Source organism: Lynx rufus, unplaced genomic scaffold (assembly GCF_022079265.1).
Source record: "Lynx rufus isolate CCGP_SWC_20201006 ecotype Redwood Valley unplaced genomic scaffold, mLynRuf1.p SCAF_17, whole genome shotgun sequence".
Classification (NCBI taxonomy): Eukaryota; Metazoa; Chordata; class Mammalia; order Carnivora; family Felidae; genus Lynx; species Lynx rufus.
The window spans coordinates 6677153-6692529 of NW_025814831.1; the positions used below are offsets into that span (position 1 = coordinate 6677153).

Sequence of the window (15377 nt, forward strand, 5' to 3'; positions counted from 1 at the left end):
ATTATCGTAAGCAAACAAAATCTGTTAACCAGTGAGATGCCTTTGCAGTCGTGAAATGTGGAGGTTCCCTGCCCCGCCAGCACCCAGAGCCCGGGCCCCGGGCCCGTCTGTGAGCGAATCTCTCCCTCCATCAGGTGCGCATTTGTGCCCCTTCACACACTCACGTGCACACTAGTTTTTGTGTTGCTTTCGTATAAGTGGTATTAAGCTATTCGCTTTTTTCCAAGAGTTTAAAAAAAAAAAAGTCCGTTTATCTCAAGATAAAAATAAGGAGTCAATGACAGCCACTAACACTGTTTTCTCCAGTGCAGTTCATAAGGTCCGTGTCCTATCACAGAGCTGGCGATACATGGCTAACCTCTAGAGGGTTCCGACAAGGTGGTGGTGCTTTTTCTTACGGTGGCCGTTTTCCTTGCATCCCGCACTCCACACCTTGGCTGAACTGCTTTCGATTGCAGTTACAAGACTTCAAGGGAAATTGTGTCTGGTAGAATGTGAGAATCTGTTTTAACACTGTGAAGTTGCAAGGGACCCGAAATTAAGGCTTTTGGCTTCGCAGACAGGTGATTGTCTTCTGTGTGTGTGTCTATCCTGACGGTCGTTGTCTGTCTGTTCTGACGCTCGCCGAGGGAGTAGGTAGACATCTGTAACCCAGCAACGCTCTGTGCTTCTGACAAAAGCCTGGTGGTGGGAGCTGAGATGGGAGAGCCAAGCCCGTGACGGCAATTCCAAAGCGGTAGCAGCAGGGAGACGGGGGAGAAAAGAGAAGGCCGGCTGGGTTCCCGGGCCTGAAGTGGTGGCAAGCGTGAGCTGATTGCCTAGCCACATGGAGACACGGGTTTAGATGAGTTCATGGGACACCATGTTAAACTGGAAGAAATGCTGTAGCTCTGAATTCTGGGCGACTGGTTCAGAACTCACGTAAGCAGCAATGTTCCTTTCTCGAGGTTATTCCGTTTGTGTGGAGAACACTAACAAGTGGTCTGTCCGTTCCAGTGGGTGAAGCATGTTGGAATAAGCAGCCCTTGTATTTGAGCGTGTACCTCTCCTGGTCAGGATGGAAGGGCCTTGGGAAATTCAAGCAGAAGCGAGAGAGGCTCTCTCTCAAGGTCTGTTTGAGTATTGAAACCTCTAAAACGCTCAGGTTTACACAAGGCTTTTTTTCCAGTCTCAAAATGAAAGCCTGGGTTTTTGTAAGTAGCAGACAAGGCTCCCCGCTCCACGCGTCCCCGTTGTACTCCCACCACACGCGGGTCTGGGCCCCTGTGCTTCCTCAAACACCGGCACACGCCCACCTCAGGGCCTTTGCACAGGCTCTTCCCGCCGCCTGAAATACATGTTCCTCAGATGTCTACAAAGACCACTCACAGACTTCCTCAAGGAAGGCTGCCCTGGGTCCCCTGTGTGGCATCGCCACGCTCCCCCTTCTGTGAGCCTCGCCTCCTGTCCCGTTATCTGTCTCCCGTATTTCTGCCTGTTTATTTTGGTTTTTCGCTGGCCCTTCCCCATCCCTCCTGCTTCCCTGACTTCCCTCCTGCTGTGTGATGCTCCTGCCAGGTCCCTGTGCAACCATACCATGGAGCCGCAGACTTTCACGGCTGGGGGTCTGTGGGCAGTTCCTACTCCATGCTTCTCAGAATCCCGTGTGAGGTCAGAAAAGTGATTTTGACTTTGGGCAGGAACCTCATAGAGCTGATCTTACCAAGTGTGGAACCTGTTCTGTGAGGGCAAATGTGCCAGATCCCTTGGCTGCATTCATTTCTTGTTGCTTTCGTGTTTCTCTTGGTCTTTGCGGAGTGGCAGTATGATGCGGTTCATAAACCGTGGGTTCTGGGGGTCCTGGGTTGAAAGACTGCCGTCACGTGGCCCTCCGTCCTAAAGATGTTATTCCCTAGACTCAGAAGTCAGTTTTTGCATCCACGCTGTTGATGCCTTTTTCAGTAAGTGGCACTTGCGGTGGTCTTGAACTTTGATTCTCTAGGACAAAATGAAGAGATCAAAGGAATTAATGATTACAGACCGTCTAAGAGATCGGGGGGCCGCTCTAAAGGACAGACTTCCGATAAGGAGCTTTTCGTGTAAATTGGGGGCCCTGTTCTTATCCCAGTGGCTCACGCATCAGTGAGTACTGTCAGAGACAGTGTCGGGGGACACGGTTGACACGGGAGCTTCCAGACTGCTCCTGGGGGTGGGTGTGGGGTGGGAGGGTGACAGTACAGGGACTCTGGGAGTACAGGAGGGTTGGGTAGGATGAGGGGCGCTGTCCCCAAAGAAGCCAGGGCTCAGGCAAAACGGGAGCAAAAGGTAGCTCCAGACATGAAGGAGATGGGAGAGTGGCTGGGCGTGGCAGGCGAGTAGCAGGTCAGGGGCCCCAGGGGGACGTGAGCCTCCCCGTAAACTGGCCTCGCTCAAGAATTTGGATTTCTGCCTGTAGGTAAGGTGGATGGCCACGAGAAGGTTTTTGTTTTTTTTTTTAATGTTTTTTAACGTTTGTTTATTTTTGAGGTATAGAGAGACAGAGCACAAGTCAGGGAAGAGCAGAGAGAGAGGGAGACCCAGATTTCAAAGCAGGCTCTAGGCTCCGAGCTGTCAGCACAGAGCCCAACGTGGGGCTCAAACCCACAAACCGCGAGTTCATGACCTGAGCCGAAGTCGGACGCTCAACCGACTGAGCCACCCGGGCACCCGCTACCAAAAGGTTTTAAACAGGAGACCGGCACTGTAGTGTCACTAGGGATGCGGGAGGGACAGTGCTGGAATCTGAAGCCAGCTACCGATGGTTAGGACCTCAGCCATGCCAGGGAGTGATGAGGAAGGCAAGGACCCGAAGGCTAATTTAGGAGTTCAAGTGCTGGCCTGTAGCGGCACCAGAACACCTCTGTGGCCTGTGTGTCAGGACGTGAAGTGGCCTGGCCCCCCAGGACGGGACAGACTTGGGGTGGGGGGAGATGTGGGTTTCTGGCCTGGGACCGGGTCTGGGGTACTTACTTGTAATGGCCTTAGAGATGCTTACATACAGCGCTCAGCAGAAAGATAGACCACAGCTGAGTTATTTGATTTTCCCTTTGCTTATCTGAAAGTTTCAATTTCTCTAATTTCAGAGTAAAATAAGTACATAGTTTAGAAACAGGCTTTCCTTGGGGCGCCTGGGTGGCGCAGTCGGTTAAGCGTCCGACTTCAGCCAGGTCACGATCTCGCGGTCCGTGAGTTTGAGCCCCGCGTCAGGCTCTGGGCTGATGGCTCGGAGCCTGGAGCCTGTTTCCGATTCTGTGTCTCCCTCTCTCTCTGCCCCTCCCCCGTTCATGCTCTGTCTCTCTCTGTCCCAAAAATAAATAAAAACGTTGAAAAAAAAACTTTAAAAAAAAAAAAAAAAAAAGAAACAGGCTTTCCTTTTTCCCCAGTTGTTTACCCGATGGAAGACACACGTTAGTTTCTTAGTGGCCAGAGGTGAGAGGAACGGTATTTGGAGTCAGCTCGTGCTCTCCAGGAGACCCTGCTTCCGTCCGTGGGGCTCGCTTTGGGACAAATGGTGACCGTGCTTGAGACCAACGAGGGCCACTCTGTCCACTGTATTTTCCAAAGAGTCAGGTCCTTCCTTCACTCCACGTGCGGAATCTTGTGTAAGAATTTCTGGTGTAAATAGAACTGATTCCAATAACCAAGAAGTTGTTTGCAGTTTTGTAGCGCATGCGGAAGGCGCCCTTTTAGGTACCTTCGGCTGCCTTCTGTCTTCTGACTGCCAAACCAGACCCTCGCGAGCGAGGGCACCGCTCCCCTCCGTGCTCACAGTTGTCCCCCTCCACCCCGCCTAGATCACCACCGGCTACAACCTGGAAGACGACCGATGCGAGTGTGTGGCCCTGCAGGACTTCCGGGCTGGAGAGCAGGTGGGCGGCGCTCACGCACCAGCTCGCGGACCGGGGGCCGGCCGGTGGGCACAGAGCTCGCGTTGTGTTGATAAGTTTAAAAAGGGATTTAGCTCGGGCACAAAATTAGGGATTTGGATTTAGGACCGTCTGGGGAGTACGTCTCGAGATCTGAAGCCGTAAGAAACGTACTGTGCTTTGGGTCCACGGAGAAAACAGATTTAAGTGCAATTATTTGCACAGTTGACCTCGTATTTGCAATTTATTTAAGTGGCAAAATCAAGGGACTCGGGCACCGTACGTCTTTCCACTTTAATCTGCAGATTTCATCTCATGATTTGGGTGGGGGCAGGGGTGAGCCTTTCGGTGAGTTTGAAAAGACGCATCCCTGAATGCCTGCTTTCCACCCCTCGGTCTCAGGACCGAGCAGTTACCCCCAGAAAGCAGAACTGACGTCGACCATTGACGCCCCAGCTGAGACAAAATGAGCAGTGCGAGTCTAACGAAGTGCCGGTCGGCCCTTCCCGCAGAAGAGTTAGAGACCCCCTGCGGGGTGCAGAGTTGCCACAGGAACTGGAAATGAGTTTCTGACGGACACGGCCTGAAACTCTTGTTCCAGAAGAGACCCTTGTAGTGGAAGGAGGCGGGGGGACTGTGACGAACTGCCACGTGCAGTCATAACGTGCCGGCCGGTCTCGCCGTCCCGGGGACGGAGAAGGGGCAGTGCGCGCCCCGGCCGGGGCTCCTCTGTGAACCAGGCAGGCCCTCGCGGTGGCGGGAGCGGACGCCCTTCCTGGCCCATCTCAACCGGTTTGGGGAAGGGGGAACTGCACGCCTTGCTGGGGCTGCAGGAGAGACACGTGATCACGCGAGGGCTGTTTTGTGTGTGGAGTGTGACGTCCAGTTGAACATGTGAGAACTGATCCTTTGCCCTGCTCTGTATTGAGAATGATGTTAAATTTCTTTTATATCCCTTTATTTTTTTCTTTACTGCATCTCAGATTTACATTTTTTATGGCACTCGGTCAAATGCAGAGTTTGTGATCCACAGTGGTTTTTTCTTTGACAATAATTCACACGACAGAGTGAAAATAAAGCTGGGAGTGAGTAAGAGTGACCGACTCTACGCCATGAAGGCCGAGGTCCTGGCCCGCGCCGGCATCCCCACGTACGTACAGAGACTCCCAGCTCTCCCCTGCGCGCCTAGAAGCATTTCCACTTGCACAGTGTTTCGTTGGTGTGTCAGTAGAACTTCTCTAGAGTGGTCTGTCCCCATGTCTGCATCCCTGCTGCACAGCAGATTTAGACCGGGACGCGTGGAGACTTACGGGCGTTTTCAGATAAACGCCAGCGTCGTTGAGGGCGCTCATGGTCCCTTCCAGGGGACACGGCCTGAACTCCTCATTAAGTTAAATAAATACTGTGGATCATTAGTGTCTTTCACCTTGAAAAGGTTAATGACCCGGATCAATTTGTTTCATTTAATTCTTTGCCACCATTAGTTTCTGTAATGAAGTCATGATCCCTAGTGATTTCAAGAATTTCTGGTTAAATTCTTGAAGATTTTCTCGCATTTGAGGTGCAAAATGATAAAGAAGCCAAGAATTATGATTTATTATTCTCCCGGGAATGGAGGAACCATTCTTAATGAAAATGGATTAACCAGGCCTTTTTTTATTGAACTTGTCAATATTTGATTAATGATTAAAATGTGAACTCAACATAAATTATTGTTAACATTTTTTAAGAACCGTGGGCACACTTAATTCTCTTAGTTGTCACACGCACCCTGAGATTAAGGCTTTTAGAAACTGCCGATGGGGCGGTGACGGCCATCCTCCGAGAGAGGCCCTACCTTCTGCACTTTGCAGGCACTGAAAGCAACATTTGCGCGGTTCGGGTGAGGGGTCGGGATGAGTCACGCGGGTCAGCGCCCCTCGAGGGTGGCCGCCCTCCCCGAGTGTGGAGTGAAGGGCTCTCAGTTGCTGAGAGCAGGTGCCCGGGCAGGGCGACTAATGCTTCTGCCTTTGTCAGTTCCAGTGTGTTTGCGCTGCATTTTACCGAGCCGCCCGTCTCTGCCCAGCTCCTGGCTTTTCTCCGCGTATTCTGCATGACTGAAGGTAAATCATTTCAGGAGGAAAAAAAAAAAAAGATGTTGACTTTTTAAAAAATGCATCAAGTGTAAAGCATAGTGATGCAGATTCAAGATAAAATTGTTTAAAACTAGAGCGCTTTCTCGGGGGAGGGGGAGGGCAACATTGGAGAAAGAAGTTGATCCGTTTTACCCTGGAAATGTTTTATTAAGTCCTTGATGTGTTGTCAATATTCATTTGTAATAAACAACTAATTCTCTACTGCATTGGAAGAAGAAACATCTGGGATCCTGTAACTGCATCAGAATTCTGTGTTTGTGGAGGGGAGTTTTTGATGTGCTCGTTCCACAGACAGCCGTATTCCCCGCACCGTGCACGGACCTGGGAGTCCCCCCCAAAGTCATGTGGTCAGCGTGGCATTCGTGGGCCACGGGACCTCCCTGGCTGGCCGACTCTGCTTTCGAGATGCGAAATTGCTGGCAGGCTTCCTAACGTCAGGCATCCTGTTAGGTTAACACTGAAGACGACCCTGTTTGCATCACAAAATGTTCTTGTCCGCAGCCTCTCCCTTCAGGCAGAGAAAGAGTTAAATGCACGTATTCAGCATCTACTGTTATGTTTGCTTAAGCTCAGACATTTGGCCTTTCTTATCCTGACCGATTGTGCTTGCGTTTTCGTGTTTGGTCTGAAAATGTCCCCCCACCCCCACCCCAGTAGGCCCAAGCCCATGGTCCTAAGGCTTCGCTTTTACTGTTTTTGTTTTGTTTTTAGTTTTTATTTAAATTCCAGTTAGTTAACCAGCGGTTTAATACTAGTTAAGGGTGTAGAATGCAGTGATTCATCATGTACATGCAACACGCAGTGCTCATCCCAACAAGTGCCTTCCTCAGCGCCCATCCCCCATTTAGCCCATCCCCCCCCACCTCCTCTCCAGCAACCCTGTTAGTTCTCTGTTGTTAAGAGTCTGTTTTCTGGTTCCTCCTGCACACACACCTTTTCCCCTTTGTTTTGTTGTTTAATTCCACATATGAGTGAGATCATAGGATATTTGCCTTTCTCTGACTGACTGACTTCACTTAGCATAATACATTCTAGTTCCATCCACATCATTGCAAATGCCAGGATTTCATTCTTTCTTGTGGCTGAGTAATATCCTGATATATATGTATATATATATATATATATATATATATATATATATATATATATACACATACACACACACATACACACACACACACACACACACACACACACCACATCTTTATCCATCGGTCGATGGGCTTTTGGGCTGTCTCCATAATTTGCCTGTTGTTGATAGTGCTGCTGTAAACCTCAGGGTGTATGTATCCCTTTGAAGTCATATTTTTAATTTCTTTTTAATGTTTGTTTATTTATTTTAGAGAGAGAGAGAGAGAGAGAGTGTGTGGGCATGAGCAAGAGAGAGAGAATCCCAGGCAGGCTCCATGCTCAGTGCAGAGCCCGACATGGGGCTTGAACTCATGACCGACTGTGAGATGATGACCTGAGCCAAAATCAAGAGTTGGACGCTCAGCTGACTGAGCCATCCAGGTGCCCCTGTATTTTTGTAGTCTTTGGATAGATACCTAGTAGTGCAATTGCTGGATCATAGAGTACGTCTATTTTTTGTTTCTTGAGGAACCTCTGTGCTGGCCTCCAGAGTGGCTGCGCCAATTTGCATTCCCACCAACAGTGCGTGAGAATTCCCCTTTCTCTGCAGCCTCACTGACACCTGTTATTTCCTGTGTCGTTGATTTTAGCCATTTCGACAGGCGCAAGGTGATCTCTCATTGTAGTTTTGATATTTATTTCTCTGATGATGAGCGATGCTGAGCAACTTTTTGTGTGTCTGTTGGCCACCTGGATGTCTTCTTTGGAGAAATGTCTGTTCACGTTCTCTACCCATTTCTTAATCGGATCGTTTGTTTTTTGGGTGTTGAGTTTTTTAAGTTCTTTATAGATTTTGGATACTGACCCTTATCAGATATATCATTTGCAAATATCTTCTCCCATTCCATAGGTTGCTTTTTAGCTTTGTTGATGGTTTCCTTTGCTGTGCAGAAGCTTTTTATTTTTATGAATTCTCAATAGTTTATTTTTGCTTTTATTTCCCTTGCCTCAGCAGACATATCTAGTAAGAAGTTGCCATGGCCAATGTCAAAGAGGCTACTGCTTGTGTTCTCTCAGATTTTGATGATTTCAGGTCTCCCAGTTAGGGCTTTCACCCGTTTTGAATTTATTTTTGTGTATGGTGTAAGAACATGGTCCAGGTTCATTCTTTGGCATGTTGCTGTCCGGTTTTCCCAGCACCGTTGGTTGAAGAGACTTGTTTTTTTCCCATGGATATCCTTTCCTGCTTTGTCAAAGACTAATTGACCATATAGTTGTGGATTCATTTCTGGGTTTTCTAGTCTATTCCATGGATCTATGTATCTATATTTGTGTGAGTACCATACTGTTTTGATCAATACAGCTTTGTAATATAACTTGAAGTCCAGAATTGTGATGCTTACAGCTTTGTTTTTTTTTTTTCCAGATTACTTTGGCTATTTGGGGTCTTTTATGGTTTCATACGAATTTTGGGATTGTTTGTTCTAGTTCTGTGAAAAATGCTGGTGGTATTTTGATAGGGATTGCATTAAATGTGTGGATTGCTTTGGGTAGTATGGAAATTTTAACGATATTTATTCTTCCGTGAGCACGGAATGTTTCTCCATTTCTTTGTGTCGTCTATCAGTTTCTTTCATCAGTGTTTTATAGTTTTCAGAGTACAGACCTTTCACCTCTTTGGTTAGGTTTATTCCTAAGCATCTTATTGTTTTTGGTGCAGTTGTGAATGGGATGAATTCCTCAATATCTCACCGTGCTGCTTCATTATTGGAGTATCAAAATCCATCTGATTTCTGCACGTTGATTTTGTATCCTGCAACTTAACTGAATTCGTGCATCAGTTCTAATAGTTTTTAGTGGAGTCTTTTGGGTTTTCTGTATATAGTATCCTGTCATCTGAAAATAGTGGAAGCTTTACTTCTTCTTTGCTGATTTGGATGCCTTTTATTTCTTTTTGTTGTCTGATTGCTGAGGCTAGCACTTCTAGTCTTCTGTGGAAGAGCAGTGGCGAGAGTGGACATCCATGTTGTCTTCCAGACTGCAGAGGAAAAGATCTCAGTTTTTCCCCATTAAGGATGATACTGGCTGTGGGGTTTTCATATATGGACTTTATTGGGTTCCTCTAACCTGCTTTGTTGAGGGTTTTTATCCTGAATGGCCATTGCACTTTGCCAGTGTTTTTCCTGCATCTGTTGAGAGGGTCATGTGGTTCTTCTCCTTTCTTCTAGTAATGCAGTGCATCACGTTATTGATTTGCAAATATGGAACTGCCCCTGCAACCCAGGAATAAATCCCACTTGATCGGGGTGAACTGTTGGATTCGGTTTGCTAGTATTTTATTAAGAATTTTTGCATCCAGCTCATCAGGGATATTGGCCTGTAGTTCTTTTTTTTGTGGTGCCTTTATCTGGTTTAGGTATCAGTAATGCCGGCCTCTGTAATTTGAAAGTTTTCCTTCCTATTGTATTTTTTGAATAGTTTGAGAAAAATGGGTATTAACTCATTACATGTTTGGTAGAATTCGCCTGGGAAGCCGTCTGGCCCTGGACTCTTGTTTGTTGGCAGATTTTTGATTACTGACCCAGTTTCTTTGCTGGTTATGAGTCTGTTCAAATTTTCTATTTCTTTCTGTTTTAGTTTCACTAATCTGTATGTTTCTAGGAATTTATCCGTTTCTTCCAAATTGCCCACTTTGTTGGCATATAGTTTTTCATGATACTCTCTTAAGACTGTATTTCTCTTAAGGTGTTGGTTTGTTGTTTCTTCTCTCTCTCATTTGTGGTTTCACTTACTTGGGCCCTTTCTTTTATTTTGGCTAAGTCTGGCTAGCGGTTTGCAATTTTATTTGTTTTTTCAAACAACCAGCTTCTGGTTTCATTGATCTGTTCTTTTTTCGCTTCTATATCATTTATTTTTGCTCTACTCTTTCTTATTTCCTTCCCTGAAGTTTCATTTGCAAGTGTGTGCGCGCGTGTGAGTGTGTGTGTATCTGCTGTTGTAAATGACCTCAAATCCTGTGCAAAACAGATTGGGTAGGAAGAAGTGAGTGAGAGAGTTAGCACCTAACTGAGCAAACAAACAAGCATTCTCTGAAGAAGGCTGTCCGGGCACTGGGGAGAGGGCAGTCTGGTCCGCAGAGGTGAACTGTGGCCCGCGGTGGTGGGGTCTGCTGGGCTCTGCTGTCCTTGGCCCCCTGTCTTCACGTCTGGATGCCCAGTCCAGGCTTTGACGTCAGGACAGACGTGGAAGAAACTTAGGCCCCAAACAGGTGATTTCGACACCCAACCACAGGACCCAAGGTGGGGGGGGGGGGTGGATGGAGCTTGTCCCTCAGAAGCGGCCACACTGTCGAAGGCCCAGCTTCCAGTGAGGTTTTCCTTTGGTGGTGGCTCATCAGTCAGTTTAGCGAACACCAGTGAAGGGTTTCCCATGGGCCTGTCCCGTGTACAGTAAAGAGGTATAAAGGTGAAGGTCACCATTCCGATCCCAAGGAGACTTATACCTGAGAAAAATGACAGCGATGCTGATCCCTGTAACGCGTGAGCACCTGCTGTATGCCAGGCGCCATGCTACGTTCTGTTAGTTGTCGTCAGGCTTGTGAGGTGTAGGGCTTCGCGCTTGACTGACGTGGAAGCTCCGGTTCCAAGAGACTGAGTGACGTAGCCCTGAGCTGGCAGACGGCGGCCCGAGTCAGGACCAGCTCTTCTCCCTGCAGGGCCTGCGCCCCGGGCATCCCACGTGACTCCCGCTGGCTTGCACAGAACACGATCCGTGGAAGAGACACTAGTTGTCCAGGGGTCTGGAGGAACCCGCGGTTGACATGGAGGCAGGCTGAGGAGTGAGGGCACCGGTCGCTGTCGGGGGTGACCTAACGTGACTCCCGTGGTGGCTGGGGGAAGGCACGGAGGCTCTGTCAGGGCTGCGTTCTTTGTTGGCTGCAGGGAAGCATAGGGAGGAACCTACTCTTGAAGCCTTTGGTCGCATGGTGACGCTGTTGTGTGTCCCCTCTTGGGGGTGTCCTGTCGCCAGCAGTCCCCAGTCTCTGCTCCTGCCCCTCACTCAGCTTGCCAGCTTGGAGGGCAGAACGTGCGTGCGCTTAGGAACAAATCAAAACTAGCAACCTGAGGACTGGGGGGAGCTTCCGAAAAGAAAAGTCTACCACCAAGGAAGCGTGTCTTAAACGGTCAGCGCTTTACCCAAAATATAAACTGGAGGATCCAAAATCTAAAAATCCTGAATTTTCTCATGCCCTTTTGTTAACAAATGCAACTTCATAAATTTCTTTTTGAACGTTCGATTAACTTCTATTTTCTTCAAAAAAACCAAAAAACCAAACTGCTTGAATCATTTTAGGTCCGATGATTCTCTGTAGTTTCTCTTTAGTCCTAGAAAGACAACTTGTCATGTCAAGACAATTGCTATATTATCCTTTGAATTCCTCTAACTAATACTAATAAAAGTTCAGTTTGCTGGCAGCAGAAGTTCTCCAATTTGAATTGTAAAGAGTGACAGCTGTGGGGCATTTTGCTCTGAAAGAGATACTGGCTCATAATTACATAAGAAGTACGGGGATATTTCTTGAGCGTGACTAGGACGGGCATATTTGGGTCTTTTGAAGATAATGTGCCAGGAGATGAAATGCTCAGAGCAGTTGCTGAATTCTTTCCTCCTCTTACATATATTTGAAGGTAATTGAGATGTTCACTTGTGTTTACTTGTAATTTCTATTTAATTCCTGACAAGGGAGGGATCTAGGCACATTTTTCATTAACTAAGGTTTTTATAGTCCATTTTCTTGCTTCTTTCAGCTCGGGGTTTGCGTGCTAGGAAGTAAACAGCTTTGTCAGGTCAGCCACTGGCATGAGCGCCGTTCTGACTGACACAGAGAAGGGTCACTGGATTGTTGTCCTATTTAACGGGTTTTTGCTATTTACATTGTCAACCTAAATGTCGTTTTGACCCCGTGGGTGTGACTGAGCTCACGGTTTGTGAGAAGGGTATCGTCAGCATGAGGGCCGTGTCCCTAGAGTTTGTCCTTAAAATGTATCTCGTGAAACTGTGTAAAAGCTCTCGGCGTCCCCCATAAAAACGAGCGACAGTGCTGCCCCAAGGCTTGGTCCGGACTCCAGATCAGGAGGACCCCCCCCCCCAAACACACACACACACACACACACACACACACACACACACACACCCCTCCCGAACCTAGCCCTGACTCACCCTGGAGAGCCTAGCACAGCACGGCCCGGCCCCGCCCCCCTCCATCAGGGAGAGCTTTCAGCCACAGGAGGACGATGTCATCGGGGAAGATATTTTCCAAGGTGGGTTGCTTGTTAAATGAGAAGCCGAGAAGCCGTGCTGTTTCTTCCCTAACAGATGGCTGTTTGTGTTTCTTGCAGAAGAATTGAAAGAACATTTGCTGGGAGATAATGCTATAGACAGAATCTTCACCTTGGGTAATTCCGAGTATCCCGTTAGCTGGGACAATGAGGTCAAACTTTGGACATTTCTTGAAGATCGAGCCTCGCTTCTTTTAAAAACCTACAAAACAACCATTGAGGTAATTAGATCGCGTAGATGAGGAGTTGAGCTGTGTCATGTTGTTAAGGGTTTCTGATGAGAGATTCCTTCCTAAATGTCAATTACTTTCTTTAGCAAGATCATTGGGCATCTGATCTTTGTCACTCAGCTTACTAAGGTTTCTCTACTCACCGTATGTATACCTACCAGAAGAATCGCATTGAGGCACTGTTGATAAGAAGACAGATTTGAAAAATTTTTTCACCACTCTTCTGTCATTCTGAGTTTTCATTTGTGCTTTTAAAGCTAACCTTCGCGTCCCTAATTTCACATTCACCCAACCAGGTGCCAAGCCCCCTGGGCCATCAGTGCACAGGACAGACAACACCTCCTAAAATCGGCCGAGCTCGCTGTCACATGTGGTGCAGCAGGCATGAGATTTAGGCTCACCGTTTTCATCTTAGGGTCATTTTACCGGGGTGGAATTTAAATACAATAAAATCGTGGCGCCTGGGTGGCTCAGTCGGTTGGGCGTCTGACTTCGGCTCAGGTCATGATCTTGCGGTTTGTGAGTTCGAGCCCCACGTCAGGCTCTGTGCTGACAGCTCAGAGCCTGGAGCCCGCCTCAGATTCTGTGTCTCCCTCTGTCTGTCCCTCTGCGGCTCATGCTCTGTCTGTCACATTGTCTCAAAGATAAATAAATGTTAAAAATAAATACATAAATACAATAAAATCCACACTTCTAACGTGGACGTTCTGCTAGAAGCCCACAAATCCTGCAGCCACCACCACAGTCAAGTTCCAGAACCTTCTGTCACCCCTAACACCTCCCTCGTGCCCCCATCCCTGGCAGCAACTGATCTGCCCTCTGTCGCCACGCTTTTGCCGATTTAGACCTCTCAGAATTAATCTCGCTCTTTTTCGTTGTCCAGGAAGACAAGGCCTTCTTGAAAAACCACAACCTTTCTGTGCGCGCAACAATGGCCATCAAGCTGCGCTTAGGAGAAAAGGAGATTTTGGAGAAAGCGGTGAAGAGCGCGGCCGCCAACCGGAAGTACTACCGCAAGCAGATGGAGGCGGGGGCCCCGCTGCCCCGGTGCGAGGAGAGCGGCGCGGGGGGCGCCAGGCTGCCCTTGGCCTTGAGGAGCCTGGAGGAGGAGGCCGGCGCCCACGAGGCCCTCACCCTGGCTGAGGCCGTGGGCGGGGCGAAGGCCGTGGAGAACGGGCTCGTGAACGGCGAGAACTCTATCCCCAACGGGACCGGGGCGGAGAAGGAAAATTTAAATCGGGAGGAAAGCCGAAGAGCGGCCGAGGGCACCAAAGAATCTTGTGCAGACGGCACGGAGGGCGCCAGGGAGCAGCAGCCCCGCGGAGGTGCCGTCCGCACCGAGCTGAGCTGAGCGGAAGTTCATGGACCGTCCAGTTGCATCGCCGTGCTCCCTTGTTCACGTTTTTTCTTTCCGCAGAGAGGAAAATATGTTTTTGCTGCTTTATATAAAAATGATTTTTTTTTAAGTTATTTAAAAAAAATCTAGCTTCCCTTTTTGATTAAGATAGCCATCTTGCTTCTGGGCAAAACAAACAGGTTGCCGGGCCTCGACGGCAGACCGGGCAAGGGGTGCTTTGGCAGCCCCTGCAGACGCACTGTGGGCACCCGTGTCTTCTTCCCGGGGACGCACGCGGGTCGGCCGTCAGCCGTGCTCTGGCGGGCCTGGCCCCCTGCCAGCCGCGGCGGCAGCCTCTCTGCCCCCTGTCAGCAGGACGGGGTGACGCGCTCCGGGTGCTCAGCGCAGGCCGGGCTCCAGGTTTGGTAGCTCGAGGTTCGGGGCGACATCTTTTTTTTTTTTCCCCTAAAATAACGCCCCGGTACTGAAAGAAAGGTTAAGGTGGCAACCTTATTTTTAATAGTTTTAAATGTTGGTGATAATCCTAATTATATGAATACACACACACACACACACACACACCACACACACAGCCCTAGTGATTTCTAAAGATTTGTTTACCTTTTGTGTTTGGTTTTACCGTATGAAGAACTTGCCCCCTCTCCTTGAATCACCGTAGGACATGCATCCTCCTCCTCATTTTAAATGTTGGCTCTGATTTTAACGTGGTGCGTTTGATTTCCCGCGTCGGTCACGGAGGGTCTGTGGCGGCGGCGGCGGGGCCTCAGCTCTCCGGGGCCGCATGCACAGCGAGGCGGCTCCCGGCTCTTCGGTTTTCACAAGCTAGAGATTTTCAAAGCTACACTTTTGAGTAAAAAGCCTTATTAAAAGGAAAACATGATTAATACTTTTGTCTCTTCCTTTCCTTGGAGTGGGACAGGCCCTTCGGACTGAGCTCCGATGCAAACCATCCTGCTTTATCCGCGGAGCTGTTGGGAAGCTGCCCGGTGCCCGATGTCCAGTGCTCTGCTTGTCCCGGGGACCCAGGGTCGCGCGGGAGGCCTGAGGTCAGCCCCTCTGCAGCCTGCGAGGGGCTGAGCCGGACACAGGCAAAGGAGTGCTTGAGGTTGTGGGGGAGGTGAAGGCTCAGGCTAGCGTCCCCTGAAGGCCACTGGCTCCCGGGTTACAGGTTGCCAGCCTTCCTCCACTACGGGTTTTCACGCTGTCTCCGGGGTCCTGACTATTAAGTTCTTTTGGAAAACGCTGTGTAAATAACCCAGCCGCTTCGGTAAACGCTGTTGTGCACAGGTAGTCTTAAAGACATTGTCTGTGTCTCTCCTTGGAGAAGACAGGGCTCTGCAGATAAATTGCTTAATTCCGCA

The 15377-nt window shown here is 48.8% G+C and overlaps 1 protein-coding gene across 2 annotated transcripts in view; it reads left to right on the forward strand.

The window, feature by feature from the left end:
• SETD3 (SET domain containing 3, actin histidine methyltransferase) overlaps window positions 1-14900 on the forward strand; it is an 80356-nt gene extending 65456 nt beyond the window's left edge. Inside the window, exons 9-13 of one of the 2 annotated variants that reach the window (XM_047080125.1) lie at window positions 3813-3887; window positions 4868-5034; window positions 5901-5986; window positions 12490-12650; window positions 13543-14900. In XM_047080125.1, coding sequence (XP_046936081.1) covers window positions 3813-3887; window positions 4868-5034; window positions 5901-5986; window positions 12490-12650; window positions 13543-14010 — 957 coding nt within the window. In that variant the 3' untranslated portion in view covers window positions 14011-14900. Of the gene's footprint in view, window positions 1-3812; window positions 3888-4867; window positions 5035-5900; window positions 5987-12489; window positions 12651-13542 lie in introns of those variants that run through there. The other variant, XR_006962142.1, reaches the window with a different exon arrangement.
• Window positions 14901-15377: the final 477 nt, after the last annotated feature.